At 41.9% G+C, this 18,987-nt stretch overlaps 1 protein-coding gene across 14 annotated transcripts in view; it reads left to right on the plus strand.

Annotated features, from left to right (window-relative positions):
* The window catches only part of Tex14 (testis expressed 14, intercellular bridge forming factor), a 130,681-nt gene that overhangs the window by 84,648 nt on the left and 27,046 nt on the right, over positions 1–18,987 (plus strand). For 13 of the 14 annotated variants that reach the window (XM_039087362.2, XM_039087366.2, XM_039087365.2 and 10 more), the window contains 7 exons: positions 432–1,342; positions 5,876–5,982; positions 8,434–8,522; positions 9,732–10,007; positions 11,487–11,587; positions 13,838–13,904; positions 18,007–18,088. In XM_039087362.2, the coding sequence (XP_038943290.1) occupies positions 432–1,342; positions 5,876–5,982; positions 8,434–8,522; positions 9,732–10,007; positions 11,487–11,587; positions 13,838–13,904; positions 18,007–18,088 (1,633 nt within the window). The remainder of the gene's footprint in view (positions 1–431; positions 1,343–5,875; positions 5,983–8,433; positions 8,523–9,731; positions 10,008–11,486; positions 11,588–13,837; positions 13,905–18,006; positions 18,089–18,987) is intronic. The other variant, NM_001419556.1, reaches the window with a different exon arrangement.

Consider the following 18,987-nt stretch of genomic DNA (forward strand, 5'->3'; position numbering starts at 1 on the left):
CCTGGTCTGCACAATGAGATCATGAGTTCCAGGACAGTCAGGGCTAGGTAGAAAGATCCTGTTTCAGACAACAATAAAATATACTTTTATCCTCTGTTGAATGTATCTATTGGTTCTTTGGTAGGATTTCACTTCTCTGAGAAGGGAGTTAGAAAAATAAAAGATGTTTTGTGCATTTTTGTGCCTTTAAAAATTATTGTTGTTTTCGTAGTGAGACAGACTCTAATTATATGGTTCAGACTGGCCTCAAAGTTGCTTAGCAGTCCAAGCTAGCATCTCACTTGAGACCTTTCTGTCTCAGCCTTCCAGATGATGATTGAAGGTGTGTATGCCACCTGACCCAGCTCATATTGTACACCTGGAACAATTGCCAGGGCTGCTTCTCTTCTATGATCAGTTTAATGAGTTGGTATTACTATTCTTTCCAACAGGCAGTCAGCCCCATTCACCAACAGATCACTCCTTTCTCACTGAAAAGACACTAGCTCCTCAGACCCTAGATTCAAGTCTGTCAGCCCAGGAACCTGACAATCCAAATGTTCCTTCTGCTTCACGTTTGGCAGAAGAGGTCAGGAGCCCCACTCCAAGTGAGGCCAGCCTCTACAGCTTTGAAATCAATGAAATCTACTCAGGCTGCTTGACGTTGGGAACTGACAAAGAGGAAGAGTGTCCAGGGACTGCTTCTTCACCTGAGGGGGATAAAGCAAACCAGGTAGATGAACTACCATCCCTGGAAGAAGAGCTCGATAAGATGGAGAGAGAATTGCATTGTTTTTGTGAGGAGGACAAAAGCTTTTCAGACGTTGACACAGACCTTTCCTTTGAGGATGGAGACTGGCAAAGTGATTCTCTTAGTTCACTCAGCCTTCCTGAACCAACCAGAGAAGCCAAGGGCAAAACAAGCAGCTGGTCCAAGACTGACGAGTACGTCAGTAAGTGTGTGCTGAATCTAAAGATCTCGCAGGTGATGATGCAACAGAGTGCTGAGTGGCTGAGGAAGCTTGAGCAGGAGGTAGATGAACTTGAGTGGGCACAGAAGGAGCTGGACAATCAGTGCAGGAGTTTGTGGGATGCTTCCTTAAGGTTTGCAAATACCAAGTTCCTGTCAGCTGTAGGCCCTCCATCTTTGACCTATCTTCCTCCTGTTATGCAATTATCAGAGCCCAAGCAGCCTGAAAATGGTGGCAACTGGTTGACCCTAGCAAGGCCTCCAGGAAACGAGAGAGATTTTCAAGAGGGAAATTTTAGCAAAAAATCTGAGAAACTAAGTGCCTGTGACTGGAACCCTTTTACACAAGCGTCTGAAGAAAGCAGGGGGTACTGCTCAGAGCCAAACAATCAGGTATGTCACATGGGCAGAAGGAGCTGCCTTAGTAGGATCCTGGAACCAGTCGTTTCCTGCAACCTGCATACAGTGCCTATAAATACATGCAGACAGCTCTCAGCAAGGTCCTCTTGTTTAGGAAATAAGGCTGCTATGATGGAATTCTATGATAGATATTCTCTCTAGCTCATTCCAAACCAAGGACAACGCCTCTGTCCTTTTCTGTAGATTCAAATGTATAAAGGTCAGTTGAGTACTAGCAATTTGACATAGTTCAAAGTGTATAAGGTATTTTAGGGGCTGGAGATACTGTTCAGTATTTAAGAGAAGTTGCTACTTTTGCAAAGGACCTGGGCTCATTTTTCAGCATCCACATGAGCCAGCTTACAACTACCCATAACTTCAGTTCCAGAGGATCCAGTGCCCTCCTCTGTACATACACAGGCCTGCTCACTTGAAAAATTCTCTACTTTACATTGCTCACTGAGGTATTTAAGAAATATTTATACAGAACTAGGAAGATGGCTCAGCAGGTAAACTGCCTGCCAGACAGGCATGAGAATTTGTTTGGTCTCCAGCATTCATTTAAAAAAAAATCAAGTAAGTAAATATGTGCCAGTAATCCTCATGCTGGGGAAGTGGAGACAGGAGGATCCCTGGAGCTCGCTGGCCAACTCTTCTAGCTGAATAGATGAGTTTCAGATTGAGACAAGTGACACACCTTATCTCAAAAAATAAGGTAGAGAGGCCTAGAGAGATGGCTCTGCGATTAAGAGCACTGACTGCTTTTCTGAGCACCAGAGTTCAGTTCCCAGTACCAACAGGGCAGCTCACAACTGTCTGTAACTCCAGTCCCAGGAGCTCAGACACTGTATCCTGAGCTCTGTGGGCACCAGACACACACCGGGTACACAGATATACATGCAGTGAAAACAGCCATACACATTAAATATATGAATACATCTATGTATGAACAATTAAAAATAAGGTGGATTGATTCAGGAGATACCTACTGACTGATTGCATATACTTGTGTGTACGCAGAGATAGACAGACATGATTGATGACTGACAGACAGACCAAGGATTAGTAAATAAACATTTATAAAGCCAGAGGTATATTAGAGTCTGGCATATAATGGTGAATAAGCCACATTCTAAGCCCATACTTAAACACCTGTGTGTTTTAACTTAAACACAAAGGGTGAGGAGCTTGCTTTTCAAAAAAGACAGTTCAGTAAAAGCAAGCAAGCTGTCCTAGTTGCTGGCCTGGAAGTTTTCCTTCACCTGGTGAGATTGCAGACTGGTTCTGTGCTCTTTAAGGACATAGCTGAGGTATGACTCACTCTGTGTCCCAGCATCTAATGTAGTACCTGATAGCATCAAACATGCTCAATAAATGATCACTGAAGAATGAGAGCAAGGATGACTACATTAGCTTGAGCAGATTCACAGAGAGATGAGTGCCTCTTGAGTCATACACATTGAGAACTGGAAGATCTCCCCCCACCCCCACCGAGGCACGGACTAACTCCAACCTCTTACAGAGTGTAGGGTTCAAGCGCAGTGGCTGGCATTTCCTGAGGCCTTGAGGTCTTACCAAAGTGGGAGTAGGGTAGTAGATGTCTATTCCACTGGAAGAAAGAGTTTTATTCTGAAATATTAGAATTGACAGCTAAACTAGCTTTTATTGCAGTTTTTGAACCTAAGGAAACCACTTTGCAGTCTGGGTCCTTAATTTCCCTTTTGTCCATTAGGCCGTGAATCCAGCAGCTCAGGCTTCTTCCCGTTAGGCCTCACAAAGTGGGCTTCTCTGCGTTGCACAGGCTTGAACCCAGGTGCCCTTCTCTTTGGCTTCCTTTTTCTTCTGATTGTTCTCCTTCACCCGCTTCAGGAAGCCGTCTCTGCTCTTCAAGTGCTTGATGTGCTCAATCTGCACATTGATCTTCTTGGCCAGAATCTTGCCCTTAACTTGCTTGTTTACAATGATTCCCGCGGCATGCTGGGTGACATTGCAGACCCTTCTGGTTTTGCCGTGGTAACACTTACGGGGCATTCCTTTTTGAACAGTGCCCATTCCCTAAATGTCTACGATATCACCCTTCTTGTAGATTCGCATGTATGTGGCCAAGGGAACAACTCCATGTTTCCTAAAAAGCCTAGGGAACATAGGCCGAGTGCCTCTCCTCTTTCCCTTTGTGTTCCTCATTTTGGTGAGTTAACTGGAAGATGGGTGCAGCGGCCGAAAGCATGTATTGCATTGTTTATTGTCAGAACAGCCAGGCAGTGGTGGCACATACTTTTAATCCCAGGACTCTGAAGGTAGTGAATTTCTGTAAGTTTCAGGAGAGCCAAAGCTATACAGAAAAACCCTGTTTTAAAACAAAAAAGGCTAGCTTGATCTACAGAGCAAGTTCCATAACAGCCAGCACTTCACAGAGAGACACTATCTCAACAAACAAAAATCCTGACAGTGTAATCTTTTATTCCTAGTCAGGGCAGGTAGCTCTGCCCCTTGCCCATTGGCTTACTGTATGTTAGCTAAGGTTCAACCTGTTTGGTGCTCTCCTCCTTTCCTCCCCATTTGTCTCTCTCCTTCTGGCCTTTTGTTTCCATTTTGTCTTTCTGAGGGTCTTATTCTATAGTTCAGACTTGCCTACAACTCTGTATATTCCAGGTTGTCCTGAAACAAAAAAATCCTCCTGCCTTAGCTTTCCAAGTGCTGAGATAGTATGTATGTGCCACCATGCCTGGAGACACACACACGCTCTTACATCATTCTGTTTGTCCTCATTGAAAATTAGAATTGAGGACTGGAGAGATGGCTCAGTGGTTATGAGTACACTGACAGCTAGTCCAGAGGTCCTGAGTTCAATTCCCATGGTGGCTCACAACCATCTGTGATGGGATCCCATTTCCTCTTCTGGTGTGTCTGAGGACAGATATATATATATATATATATATATATATATATATATATATATATATATATATATATATATATATATACTTTTTTTAAAAAAAAAAGAAAAAGCAATTTAGAATGTGAAACTGGGTGTAGTGGTACACACTTGAAACCCTAGCCCTAGCACTGGGAGGCAGATGTGATGTAAGAGGATCATGAGTTCAGGATGGCCTAGGCTGTTCATTTTTATTTCATTTTGAGACAGGGTCCACTCACTAAATACCCTTAGTACTTGGTGTGTCTACAGGCCTCTGACACACAGAGACCCTTCTGCCTCTGCTTTCAAATGCTGAAAGTGAAGGTTTGCACCACCACCCTCTCTCTGGGCCATTTTCTGTTCTTTCTAGCATTACCAGGAAACGACATTTTCTGACAAATTCCTTTGAGTTTTTTCAGTTAAAGGTGTTTTAAAATTACATATGTGTGTTCAAGCATGTGTGCCTGTGTGTATGCATGCATGTATACTTATGCATGCCTTGACACACCTGTGGATGTCAGAACAGTTCATAGGAGTCCATTGTCTCCTTTCACCATGTGGGTCTTGCAATCAAACTGAGGTTGTCAGGGGTGGTGGCAAATGTCTTTATCTGCTGAGCTATCTTACTAGCCCCCAATTTTCACTTTCTAGACAAGATCTCACCATCGTCCAGACTGGCCTCAAATTCTGCTTCCCCATCCTGAGTACTGTGATTACCTGCAAATGCTATAAACCATGCCTAGTTTATATGGTTGCTGGTGATTGGACCTTGGCTTTTTGATGCTAGCTAAACACTAACAGAACCCATCACACTTCAGTGTTCTGAGATTGGGTTTCAGGATGTAGCCCTGGCTGGCCAGGAGCTCACTATATATTTCATTTATGATAATTGCCCTCATTTCTCTGTTTCTTGATTACCATTCTCAAGCTCCAGATTTGTTGCTATAAGCTAGGAAATAATAATGACCTGTTTATTAAAATGGAGTAAAAGTCAGGATAAACAGTCTCGCTTTTAAATGAAGGATTTCTGCTATCTCCAAAATATTGTAATTTCTAATATATTTTATTTTCACAACACTCTATTGGTATATGACCTTCATTTTATGGATGATGAGTTTGAACTAGAGGACTTTTGTAATTTTCATCAAGACTTAGACTATAATCCAAAGTTCAGATTTTCTTGGCCTTTACGTTGCTGTATGAAGCAAACCTTTAGCTAAGTGTTTAGGTTTCTGATTTCTTACTTTTTTAAAGGAAGGATTCATTGTGCATGTTAGTTGGCCCTGAACTCACTGTGTTGTCCTAGTAGAACAGGCTGGCCTCAGGCACACCGCTGTCTTCTTGCCTCAGCTTCTCTAGTGCTGGGATTACAGATGTGCACCACCATACTCAAGCTTCTGGTTTCTGTTTTGTCTGCTTTGCACTCTGTTTGGACTGGCTCCTTAGACTCCACATTTGGTAGTTTATTAGGTATGAAGCATGCAAAGGAAATGAGTCATAGTTGGTCTTGTTACTTCTACACACTTAGCAAAAACAGTTTTGAAAATAGAGTGTGAGAGTGAAAAGAATAACCCTTCACCCAAAGAACTGAAGCATGTTTGCTTTTAAAGCCGCCAACTCTTTGTGGTCCTGGGAAACAGAACACAGGTGAACAATTACCATCCACTGAAGAAGCCAAGGAGAGTTTGGAAAGAAATACAAACCAAAATATTAGGAGGTGAGTCACCATTTATTGTTCTTTGTGTCATGCCTTAATATTCTCACGTGCTTACTGATCTCATCTGTTTAATGATGTATGAATTATAATGAATAAAAACAATACAAACATTCTAATGAAAACTTACAGGAGACATCACAAGCCAAATGGATGAGAGATTAAATCTGGTAGAATTTATTGATATCAGTAGCAAAACTCCCTAGATAATTTAAGTTTTTATTACCATTATATTATTATTTAAATTTTATGTATGAATATGTGTGAGTGCTCTGTCTGCATGCCAGAAGAGGACATCAAGTTCCTTTATAGATGGTCATGAGTTACCATGTAGTTGCTGGGAATTGAACTCAGGACCTCCTGAAGAGCAGCCTGTGTTATTAACCACTGAGCCATCTCACCAGCCTTGTTATTCCTATTTCAGAGATAAGGAGGGTTTCACTATATAGCCCTGGCTGGCCTGAAACTTACTATGTAGACCAGACTGGCATCAAATTCACAAAGCTCTCCCTGCCTCTCTCTCATAAATGCTATGATTAAAGGCATGTGCCACAATCCTGAACTACATTTATTATATTTTTTACAAGTTTTTATTTTATGAGTTGTGGATATTTTTCCTGCATGTGTGTGCATATACCATCTATGTGCATACCCATAGGTTCCCTAGAACTGGAGTTAAAGGTGTTCCTTAGCCATTATGTTTTTGCTGGGAACTCAGCTTAGGTGCTCTGCAAGAGTAGCAAGCACTCTTCAGTACTGACCATCTCTAGCTCTTTTGCATTTATTTTGTAAGTGTGTGTGTGTGTGTGCGCGCGCACGCGCACGCACGCGCATGAGCGCACGCACAACACTCCCTCTCAAATAAATAAAAATGTAATAAAAATGTGCAAAAGTACAGCGTAGTGGCATATGCCTGTGATCCTAACATTTTGGAGGTAGATACAGTTTAAGGTCGGCATCATCTATATAGTGAGTTCCAGGCTAGACAGGACTATAGTGTCACTCTGCCTCAAAACAAAAAAGAGGGCTGGAGAGATGGCTCGGTGGCTGCTCTCACAGAGAACACAAGTTCAATTCTCAGCAGCAACCATATGGTAGCTACAACCACCTGTGACTCCAGTTCAAAGGATCCAGTGCCCTCTTCTGGCTTCTGCAGGCACTAGGCACAGATAGTTGTGCGGGCAAATCATCCATATGTGTGTATATATATTTTAAAGATGCCAGAAGTAAGGTCTAATGACTCATGTCTATAATCTCAGCACTAAGGAGCCAGAGGCGGCCCTGGACCACATAGAACTATTCTCTAAAATAAATAGATATAAACTAAATAAACACATATATTTCACTTCATATGCTATGATATTTTTGAAAACTTCTGTAAACCTCTTCTGAAATTTTGAAACTTTTCTGATTGTTGAGTTTTAGATTTTTTTTTTTATTCTGTTGAAAGCAAGGTCATAGTGACTTTAAAAAGTTTAGGCTGGCCATGATGGTGCCTGCCTTTGATCCCTAGCACTGAGGAGACAGAGGCAGGTGGATCTCTTGAGTTTGAAGCCAGCCTGGACTACAGATCCAGTTCCAAGATAGCCAGAACCACACAGAGAAACTCTCAAACAACAACAGAAAAAAAAACTTTTTAAAAAATCCAGGGGGGGTTGGGGATTTAGCTCAGTGGTAGAGCACTTGCCTAGCAAGCGCGAGGCCCTGGGTTCGGTCCCCAGCTCCAGAAAAAAATAAAATACAAAAAGAAGCTTGGTTCAGAGAGACTGACATTCACTACTGCAAGACAGGTGTCCTAGCAGACAAGCAGGATCCAGAACCTAGAAAAACGTTCTTCAGGGTACTTTGTGCCTTAAGATTCTTGTTTCCTGTGTCAGTTTTTGTGCTGTCACTGATATGGTTTGGTGCCAGAGAATTTTGATAAAAAGTCCCAAGCAGAACCTTAACACAAATGATTTGTCTTATTAGGGGCAGGGTGTGCTTGGCAAAAGCAAAGAACAGACACAGTCAGGTGAAACTATTTCACTGTCAGTTTCTTCTACTTCTGAAGATCTCTCAAGAACATTCTGAGAAATCAGATAGTAGCAGTAGTGATTACAATGATAGAGATTGGACAACAACAACAACAACGACTTGTAGAACACTTGTAGCTCAACCTCTCAGTTTCTCAGCCAGGAAAGGTCTAGGGAATCAGGGATCCAAGTGAAGAGTTACTCAGCTAAATAGTGGACCCTTAGCTGAGTCAAGACACTCATGGAGACTTGGGTCACCAAGTCTTCAAGAGGGCTGTCAGGTGAGGGCCTTAGTCTGATGATGTGGGGCTGTGGTGGTAAGTCAGTCAGTCATCACCAGTAGTAGGGAGGGAGGGTTATGGGTTTTGAATCCTGTTAGGAGCATGAACAAATAGATGTTATTTGTATCTCTGTCACTTCTACCCTGAATAATGCAACTTAGAATCAGAATGGAGTCTGTGTCCTCTGAAGTCTGTGACACTAAGTCAAGAAATAATGAAGATGCTGGAGAGGCACGCTCAAAATGGAGATGTGAGTATGAAGTCATTGGTTTGTTATTTAAGGTACTATTTATTTATTGTGTTTTTGAGACAGGATCTCTCTCTAAAGCTCAGCCTGGCCTTAAACTCATGATCCCTCTGAGTATTATGATTATAGGCATCCGGGGCTCAGCTGATGAATGAAATCTAATTTTTTAAAAAGATTTTTATTTATTTATTGTACATACATGCGTACACTGTAGCTGTCTGCAGATACACCAGAAGAGGGCATCAGATCCCATTACAGATGGTTGTGAGCCACCATGTGGTTGCTGGGAATTGAACTCAGGATCTCTGGAAGAGCAGTCAGTGCTCCTAACCACTGAGCCATCTCTCCAGCCTGGAGAGATCTAATTCTTGATTATCATCAGTTGTTTTATAGTTCTGGACTAAACCCAGGGCAAAGCAACACCACAAGCACCTGTTGGTATCTCTTGCGTATAGCACAGGTTTCACTGTTTAGGATCTTAACACTGTGTCATACACACATACCCCTTTTCCCTGCAAGACTATTGTATAATGGAAGAAGGAAAGTGCTTTTCTTTTTCTTTTCTTTTTTCTTTTCTATTTTTCGGAGCTGGGGACTGAACCCAGGACCTTGTGCTTGCTAGGCAAGCGCTCTACCACTGAGCTAAATCCCCAACCCCGGAAAGTGCTTTTCTATTTTTAAAATTGTAGGAGCGGTTTCTGTCCTCTGTATAGATGTATATTGTATAACATGTAAAACAGTACACTGTATACTTACACCATAAACATGATTAAAATGGAGAGCATGCAGTATTTCTCTCACATATTTTGTAATGTCTGTTATAGCTTCCTAAGTGTGTATTCTCTCCCGAAGATTTGGGCTCAGGGTGGTCTAGAAAGATGAGGCAAATGGTGATCACTATAACCTGGGAATTTCAGATATGATTTTCCTCACTCATTTAGTCCTCAGAGGATTCATCTATAAGTTCTCTACTGTTTGCTACTGAAATTCAGCAGCATGGACCATTATTGGGGGGGGGATTTCTGTAGTCAGTCGTAGCTCTTTCTCATCCCCTCCCCTTAAAGGCAAGCAGGCAAGATAAGGTAGATGAAACTCTACCAACACAGTTACTGTTACAATATGGTTGAAATAGTATTCTGTTTTTTAAGGTTGAACATTCTTGTCTCTAATGTTTGCAGTGATGATTTAAATGCTAATTTCTCTTGTTCCCAGTGGCAGTAAAAGAAATGGCAGAGAAAGCAGTTTCTGGACAACTCCTAGTACCTCCTTGGAATCTTCAGAGTAGTTTTGAGAGTAAGGTTGAAAACGAGAGCACTCCTTTGCCACGGCCCCCAATTAGAGGCCCCGAGAGCACAGATTGGCAGTACATTTTAGAATACCAGAGGGAAAAGGATGAACTGAAAGGAAATATGAAATTTGGCAAAATGGAAAACAGTGACTGTGACAAGAACAAGCACAGCAGTTGGACAGGCCTTCAGCGCTTCACCAGTAAGTTCTTTGAAGGAGTTGGTGACCTTCTAGCATATTCCCTGTGCTTGGTTCTGTCTCCTTTTCTGAGAGCCCTGTGTTCAAAGTTAAAGAGATTAATTAATTTCCCTATAACTAAAACAAGATCCCTTTGTCCAAAGGAAGTAAAATAATCTCCAGGTGCTGACCTTGGTCCTGGGTCTAACCTAGTAAAGAGTCAGACCTTTCTTACCTGAAGGAGAATGTGGACCATCATTCCCCAGTGAATACTTCTTTGTTTTTCAGACAGCCCCTTGCTGTATAGCCCAGGCTAGCCTGAATTTTGGTAATGCAGGTGTATGCTATCATATCCAGCCTACTTTTTTCTTTGTGTTGCATTCTAAGCTTGAAAGAAACCTAGTGAGTCCATGTAGTATTTTACTGTCATTATAATTGGCTCACAGTCATATCATCAGATAATCTTTCCGATATTGAAGTCAAAGGAAAAGACATCTAAAGTTGACACTTAGCTTTTCAGAAAATCAATTGGCTTCTTCTCTGTACTCTCTGAAAGAGAGACAGACAGACAGGCACAGAGAGAATATGAATCTAGAGGATGTGGGTCAAACCCTGCTTTGCAAGCATGAAGCTTGAATTCAGATATTGACTCCCAGCATTTGTAGCCCTACTCCTGGGAACCCCAGGTAGATCCCTAGAGCACACCGGACACATAACTCATGCAATCTGTAAATGCCAGGTCCACTGAGAGACTGTCTCGAAAATAATGTGGGGAGGGATAGAGGAAAATACACAGCATCTATCTCTGACCTTCACGTGCACACATGTGTACCTTCATATACATGTGCTGTCACATACTAAAAATAGAAAAGAAAAACAGTACAGGGTAGCATATACACGTACACTCTTAACACTTGGGAGACGGAGGCAGAAGGATCAGAAGCTCAGGTCATCCTCAGCTGTATGGCAGGTTCCAGCTTATCTTGGGTTGTATGAAACCCTGTCCCAGAAAACCAAACTAACCAAAGAGCAATAATAACACAGTAAAATCAGTTGCTTGGGGTTTTTGGTATTTAGAATCCATTCATCAGGAATTGCTATTTGTTGGGCAATGGTGGTACATGCCTTTTTCCCAGCACTTGGGAGGTAGAGGCAGGCAGATTTCTGAGTTCGAGGCCATCCTGGTCTACAGAGTGAGTTCCAGGATAGCCAGGGCTATACAGAGAAACCCTGTCTCAAACAAAATAAGCAAACAAGCAAATAACAAAACCAAAAAGGCCTCACAAAACAACAAAAAGAATTGCTGTTGAATGGGTGGTCAAAATGGCTGCATGATCCAGGGCTGTTTGGGGACCAGGTTAAATTCACAGTGTCTTTATCTATATAACAGAGGATTTAGCTACTGTTTGTAGAATATGTTTACATCTCTATTCTAATATTGCTTTTGCCTTTTCCTACTATGAGTATCACTGGATGACTGTGTCTCTGTGTCATGATCACTAGGTATTATATACCCATTCTTCAGAAACCATGAGCAGCCAGAGCATAATGAAGCCTCTCAAGCAAGCTGTGACACATCTGTGGGTACTGAGAAGTTTTACAGCGTAAGTAATACAGCCTAGCAGATAAATTAGCCTGAGTTTTTATATATTATGACACCAAAATGTTAGCTATACAAATGAGATATACTAACTATACAGGGCTATAGTGGCTTAAATAATATAGATAGTATTCAAGGCTAGTCAAGACCCTGTCTCAAACCCTGCCCCCAACCAAAAACCTAAAGAGGTGGGGGGTACAGATAACTGTTGAGAATGATACAGTATAATAATATAATAGTGGTGTTTTTTTAAAAACAACCCCTATTCTTGTGATGATGCATATGTGTTGGCATGTGTGCATGGCTCCAGTGTAGAGGCCAGGGGACAACATTTTGGAGTCTGTTCTCTCTTTTCACTTTGTGTGGGTTCTAGGGATCAAACTCACTTTACCAGGCTTATGTGGCAAGTACCTTACTGCTGAGCTGAGCCATTTCAGTAGCCCAGTGATGACGTCTTTTAGAGATCATGTTACAGAGTAGTGTATTTACTTAGATCACACGAATAACAAAAGACATTACTCTTTCTACCATCTGAGGGCTGAAAAGATGGGCTATACCTTGAACACATTGACGTGGAGCAACTCTAGTCGGGAATGGGGATGATTACAGGCATGTACCAGATGAGAATCTTGAGTATAATTCCATGCCTATGCTAGTTAGTAGTTACTCTACTAACTAAATTACGTCCTCACTCCTTACCTCACTTTTCATGTGGATTCTGCTGATCAAACTGCAGTCCTCTTGCAGGCACAGCAAGCATGCATAATCTGAGTTATCTCCTCTGCCTAGGGAGGATTTTTTCTGTTTTTATTATCATAAAAAGTGGGATTATAGTTGTCGATTCTAGCATTCGACTGACTAAAAGAATCCCCAGGCCCCCTGCATATATGTAGTAGATGAGCAGCTTGGTCTTAATGTGGGTCCCCAAACTAGAGCAGGGGCCTGTGGATCCTGCGCCCCTAATGGACTGCCTTGTCCGGCCACAGTGGGAGAGATGAACCTAGTCTCACAACCACTCGATGTGCGTGGCAGGAATTGGGGGTAGACACATGGCACCCAGAGGGGCTTCCCTTTTCTTTTTTTTTTTTTTTAAATATTTATTTTATATCTATGAGTACACTGTCGCTGTCTTCAGACACACCAGAAGAGGGCACCGGATCTCATTACAGATGGTTGTGAGCCACCATGTGGTTGCTGGGATTTGAACTCAGGACCTCTGGAAGAGCAGTCAGTGCTCTTAACCGCTGAGCCATCTCTCCAGCCCGGGGCTTCCCTTTTCTAAGGAGAAGGGGAAAGTGGAATAGGGGGAGGACTTGTGTGAGGTGGGACTGAGGAAAGATACTGATACTGGGTTGTAAAGAGAATAAATAAATTAATTAAAAAAAGAAAAAAAAGTGCCAAGGTCAGCTTATAAATTATTGCAAACCAGAAACATAGCCAGTTGCCAGGTCAAGAAACTAAACATCAGGAGTCCCCAAGGAGTTCCCTTGTCCTCACTTTCAATCATTGCTTTTCCCTCAAGGAAATCATCCTTTCTCACTTTACTGAAGCATTTCTTTTTTTTTTTTTTTTTTGGTTCTTTTTTTCGGAGCTGGGGATCGAACCCAGGGCCTTGCGCTTCCTAGGTAAGCGCTCTACCACTGAGCTAAATCCCCAGCCCCAACTGAAGCATTTCTATTGGACTGTTTTCAATCTCCTTTGTTTCTAGAGATAGAGCTCCAGTAACCATGACATCTTTGTTAGGGTGTTGCACAAGGGAAAATGCTGGAAGAAGTGAGGTCACAAAATTCCTCTGCACAGTGGAGGTGGAAGGAGGACAGATCAAAATAGTGTCTGGGAAGATATTCTTTTTCTATACTTCTTAAAGTTTAAGAACATCAAGAGGTCTTAATATGTAACTCAGTGCTAGAGTGCTTTCTTAGCATGCACAGACCTTGCCTGGGTTTTTTGTTTGTTTGTTTGTTTGTTTTTTATTTTACATAATAATTTTCCTTCGTAATTTGAGAGTTTCACATCATGAAACCTGATCACACTCACTTCCCAGTCCTTCCAGGTCCACTTCCCCCCTTTGACTCTCCCTCCCCTCAAAAAGAAGAAGGAGGAAAAAAAAGCCCAGTTTATGTTGCACATACACTCACTGGAGCATGCTCAAACTCCTCCGAGTGATGCCCAGCATCTGAACAGCAAAACAAAAATATCAAGGAATGTCTTTGCCTTTGCCTTCAGAACCTGCTTTCTTTGCTTTTCTTTATAGACTTCAAGTCCCATAGAAGACGACTTTGAAAGAATCCAGAGTTCTTTTGCCCAACCTCAAGGCTATGGTAAGCACCACAGCAGATCTTTGGGAATCCTTTGCCTTCATTTTCTGTTGGATTACAGATGTCTACTGCTGTGGGCTGGGGTTGGGGGTGAGGCTCCTTAGAAAAAACCTTGTTCAGGGTTTTCGTTTTGGTATGAGAAAACCAAACAAGGCTCACTGAACTCACCTTATTAGAATGAGTCCTTTCCGGGGCTGGAAAGATGACTCAGCAGTTATGAGCTCTGGCTGCTCAACTAGATGACCTGGGTTCCATTCTCAACACCCACAGGGCACCTTATGTCTGTCTGCATCTCCATTCTTGGGGGATATGATGCCCTCTTCTGGCCTCTGAAGGCACTGCATGGACTTGGTGCACAGACACGCAGACCAAACACATACATATGAAAAAAGATTAAAAATAAAATAAGAAGAATGAATCCTCTCCTCCTTGCCAGCCTCCTGGAAGCCACACATCATGTTATTTACACCCCCTTGGTATTTCTTTGGTACATTTTGTAAGCAGTGCGCACTTACCAAATTGTAGGTCCTTGACAGACTAGAGCAGTTACAGGGTTATCATTCTTGAGCAACCTGAGGGATTCTCAGACATCACAGCTGATTATTTATAGCACAAAAACTACAACTTAATTTCTTGTCTTCTTTACCCTAGAAGTCAGAACGTCACTAGCATTTTCCTTTGCTTAGCATCCTTCTCGCCTTTTTAAATGTATGCTTTTAAAATTGGTATAAAAATAGAATCTTGTTGTGACATTTTCATACCATGCACATACCCTGCTTATGTGTAGTCAGTTTCTTGTCACCCTCTCTTGTTCTCTGTGCATTCTCAGTAGTCCCCCTTTCCTATATAGTCTCCCTTCTATTTTCATAACTCATACAGCTTTTAAAAAATTTTGATTCTGCATATAAGATAAACTATAAGTGTGTCTTTGTGAGTCTAACTTATCTTGTTTACATTATGATCTCCAATTCTATTTTCCCACAAAAAACAATTCCATTCTTCTTTACATCTGAATAAAACTTCATTATGTATACACAATATATTTTCTTTATCTGTTCATCTGTTAATAGCTGTCTAGGCTGATTCTGTGTTTTGGCAATTATCAGCTTGCTTAGTATCTTAAAAAGCCAATAAATAACAGCCAGCTTTGCAGATTTAATTTAATATCCCCAGGGAATCTTTGGTTTATTTGTCTTTTCTTTCTTTTTGAAAGCAGATTTGGGGTTTTATTAAAGTTATTTTAATACAGGCTTAAGAATGAGAGAGTCAAAAAAATACAACCTATGTAAGAATCATGGGTATAGGCTTGTCTAAGAGAGCCACCTCTTTTTTGTTAACTTTCTTTTTTTTTTACATTTCTGTATGTATATATGTATGTGCATGGGTGATACACATGTGGATGGGTATCAGAAGACAACTTGAGAAAGTCAATTCTCCACATGGGTCCTGGGACCCTAATTAAGGTTATCAGCCGTGGAGGCAAGGGTCTTTACCTGCTGAGCCATTCTCCCTGAGACCCCTCCTCTTTTTTATTTTTTTCCCTGTCCCTTAATGACAAAGTTTCACTATTTGGTTCCCCACATTCCAACTCACAATCTTCGTGCATCAACTTTTTGAGTACTGGAATCGCAGGCCTTTGCCCCTGTGCTCTGCTAGCAGCCCTTGATTCCTATGTAATGTATAAGGAACTTTCCATTACATAAGAAAGTGACATTGGACCAGCAAGGCAGGGAAGTGAGCTGTGAGCTCTGCTAGAGATGCTTTTAAAAGCTGTATCATTTGCCCTCTTAGCATATGCATCATGTATTTTTAAAGCTAGGTCTCAGGCTGGAGATAGAGCTCAGGTGATGAAGTGTTTGCCGTGCAAGCATGAGAACCCAACTTTGATCCCTAGAGCCCAAGGGGAAAAGCCTGGCATGGTGGCACACACTTGTAATCTCATCACCAGGGAAGTGGATACAGATGGATCCTGGGGCTTCCTGGCCTACCAGCCTAGCCATTCCCAAGCTCCAGCCCAATTAGTGACCCTGTCTCAAAAAAAGGTGTTGCTCCTGAGGAACACCAGTTGAAGTTGACCTCTGGCCTCCACATGCATGTGCACTATGTGCACACACACGAATACACATCAGATGTAAATGACAACACGAAAGTAATAGCCAAGTTTCAAGACCCTGTCTCAGTATAAAAAGGCACGTGGGGCAGCATCTGCCTGTCATGGGTAAGTCCCTGGGTTCAAGTCCTAGAACTGAAAAAGAACTGTGGAATTTTAGATGAAATGGCATATAGGGTTGGGGATTTAGCTTAGTGGTAGAGCACTTGCCTAGCAAGCGCAAGACCCTGGGTTCGGTCCCCAGCTCCGAAAAAAAGAAAAAGGAAAAAAGAAAAAGAAAAAAAGAAAAAATAATAAATAAAATAAATACGTCTTTAAAGGGCTGGAGAGATGGCTCAGTGGTTAAGAGCACTGACTGCTCTTCCAGAGGACCTGAGTTCAAATCCCAGCAACCACATGGTGGCTCACAACCATCTGTAATGGCATCTGATGCCCTCTCGTGTGTCTGAAGATGGCTACAGTGTACTTATATAAATAAAAACTAATAAAAAGATTTAAAAAAAAGAAATGGCGTTCTCAGGACTTGGGATATGTATATTAAAATACCCCAGGGTCTAAAGACACCACCTTTTCTGCAATCTTTACTCATGATCACTTTCTGTGGGTCTGGTATAAGCATGGCCACTTTGATTTCGTGGAGTGTTTTATTGGATAAAGGCATGATAGGCAGATAGATGAGAAAACCAAGGCTGGTTCCAAACAAACATCTCAAGTCTATGGAAAGCCTAAGGCTTCTGATGTGTTCTGTTCTTAAAGCCTTTCTCTCCCTCTCCTCCCATACAGAACCAACCTCTTCCTACTGTGGCAGAAGTACACTGGGATACCTGCTGGTTTTCAGCCTGTTCTGCCACTGACTTTCTTCTTAAACATAGCCTTGGCTCATGTTTAAAATATTAATAAATTGTGGTTATTAGTTTATACTTCCTTGAGGTTTATCTTTTAAAAGGAATGTCCCAGGAAGAGGCAACATTTCTCTACTAGTTGGGTTTCAGAGCTTCTTCGTGTCTGCCAGAGGCATCAGCGTTCTGGTGGATCTTCTGGTGCCCACCAGCTGCTTGGACTTTGGGAATTGGGTAATTATGAACACCTAGAGTCAGAGCTGAACAATTTAACGATGGGAAGGAGACAAGTACTGACCTGTTTACCTACATACTTGAGAAATGTCTTGTAAAGGACAGGGAAAGACTAATGTCAGACACTTGATACCTGGAAAACCGAAGACTACTGAGCTGTCTTTTCAGTACTTGCCACACTCCCTGCTCTCCTCTCTATAAACTGTGGTGATCGATAAGAGGCACAGTTTTTTGGGAATCTTCAGTTAATGATCTTACCCCAAATCCCTGGAGTTGAGGATCTTGCTCAAGCACTCTACCACTGAGCTAAATCCCCAACCCCTGTCACTTTGGATTTAGAATCTTGAGTGAAAAGGCGCCCCCTGGTGACTATTTACAAGAATACAATCAATACACTTTGAAAAGACAAAATAATGTTCGCAGAAATAACTGTTACATCCAAAAAGCTAGTAAGTAGCTTGGTTGTATTCTGGGTGTTGGAATATAGTTCCCACTGAGTTCATACATACACCATGGCACACGTGGAAATCCGAAGACAACTTTTAGTCAGTTCTCTCTTGCCACCTTGTGGGATCCAGAGACCTAATTTAGTCTGTCAAGCTTCTCAGCAAGTGCTTCTGCTTCTGCCCATGGTGGTGGTGGTGGTGGTGGTGGTAGTGGTGGTAATGACGATGATGGTAGTGGTGGAGGTGATGGTAGTAATGACGATGGTGGTGGTGGTGATGATGGTAGTGATGATGATGATGGTGGTGGTGATAGTGGTGATGGTGGTAATGACGATGGTGGTAGTGCTGGTGGTGGTGATCTCACTATGTGGCTCTGGTTGTCCTGGAACTCACAATGTAAACCAGACTAGCGTTGAACTTGCTTCCGGCTCCCAAGTTCTGTGATTAAAGTAAAATCCATTTCTTTATCATTTCAGTTGAAGAAAATTTCCAAATAAGAGAAATCTTTGGAAAGAATGCTGAGATTTTGACCAAGCCTCAGTTTCAAGCTGTTCAATGGTATGGCTGTTATTTTCTTCCTCACTTTAAGGCTCAGAAGCACTGTTCATTGGTAAAAGTGATTAGACTTATTATTGCTTGCCTTCAAGTGTATTATAAACTATTCAAATTAACTCTGAGTAACTTAAAAATATTAGGACTTGTCCAGCAGAATTTGACAGGTAGTGAAAAGGAGTAATTATTTGTATTGAGACACTGGCTTTTGACATTCTATCCATTTGACTTTGGTTATAGGTCTCTGCCTCTCTGCTGTGACATCTTTAAAATAGGAGTGATGAAGCCAGGCCTGTTGGCATAGGTTTTTAATCCTAGCGTTGTATGTTCAAGGACAGCCTGTCTACATAGCAAGTTTCAGAACAGGCAAAGGTTGTATAGTGAAACCAGATCTCAAAATAAATGAATAAATAAAATTGGAGTAATAGTTCTGAGACTACTGACATAGGAATTAAAATTATAAGCCAAGTGCTGGTGGCACATGCCTTTTACCCCAGCACTCAGGCAAAAGCAAGTGCATCTCTTGAGTTAAAGGCCAGCCTGATCTACAGATCGAGTTCCAGTATGCTTAAGGCTACAGAGACACACATGCCAACCCGTGTGTCTTTTCTGTATGCAAAGACATAGGAAAGATTTAGTGTGGGATCTGCTTATAGTTCAGAGTACTGAAACTGAAGCTTAAGCACTTGTTGAAGTAGAAATGGGTCATTTGTCTTCAATATCTCTTCTGGAGTTTCTTGGTACAAGCCTCTCTAGGTTCTATATACCAGGAAGCTGTGTCACAGTTGCTAAGGCCTCCTACCTGTGCCTTTTGCCCCAGCGCCTGCCTCCCAGCCAAGCTTCTGTGCTCCATTGGCTTTCTACGGAGCTTTCTGTCCTCTAGACCCACTGGCTTATGTCAGAAC

Source organism: Rattus norvegicus, chromosome 10, assembly GCF_036323735.1.
Source record: "Rattus norvegicus strain BN/NHsdMcwi chromosome 10, GRCr8, whole genome shotgun sequence".
Lineage (NCBI taxonomy): Eukaryota > Metazoa > Chordata > Mammalia > Rodentia > Muridae > Rattus > Rattus norvegicus.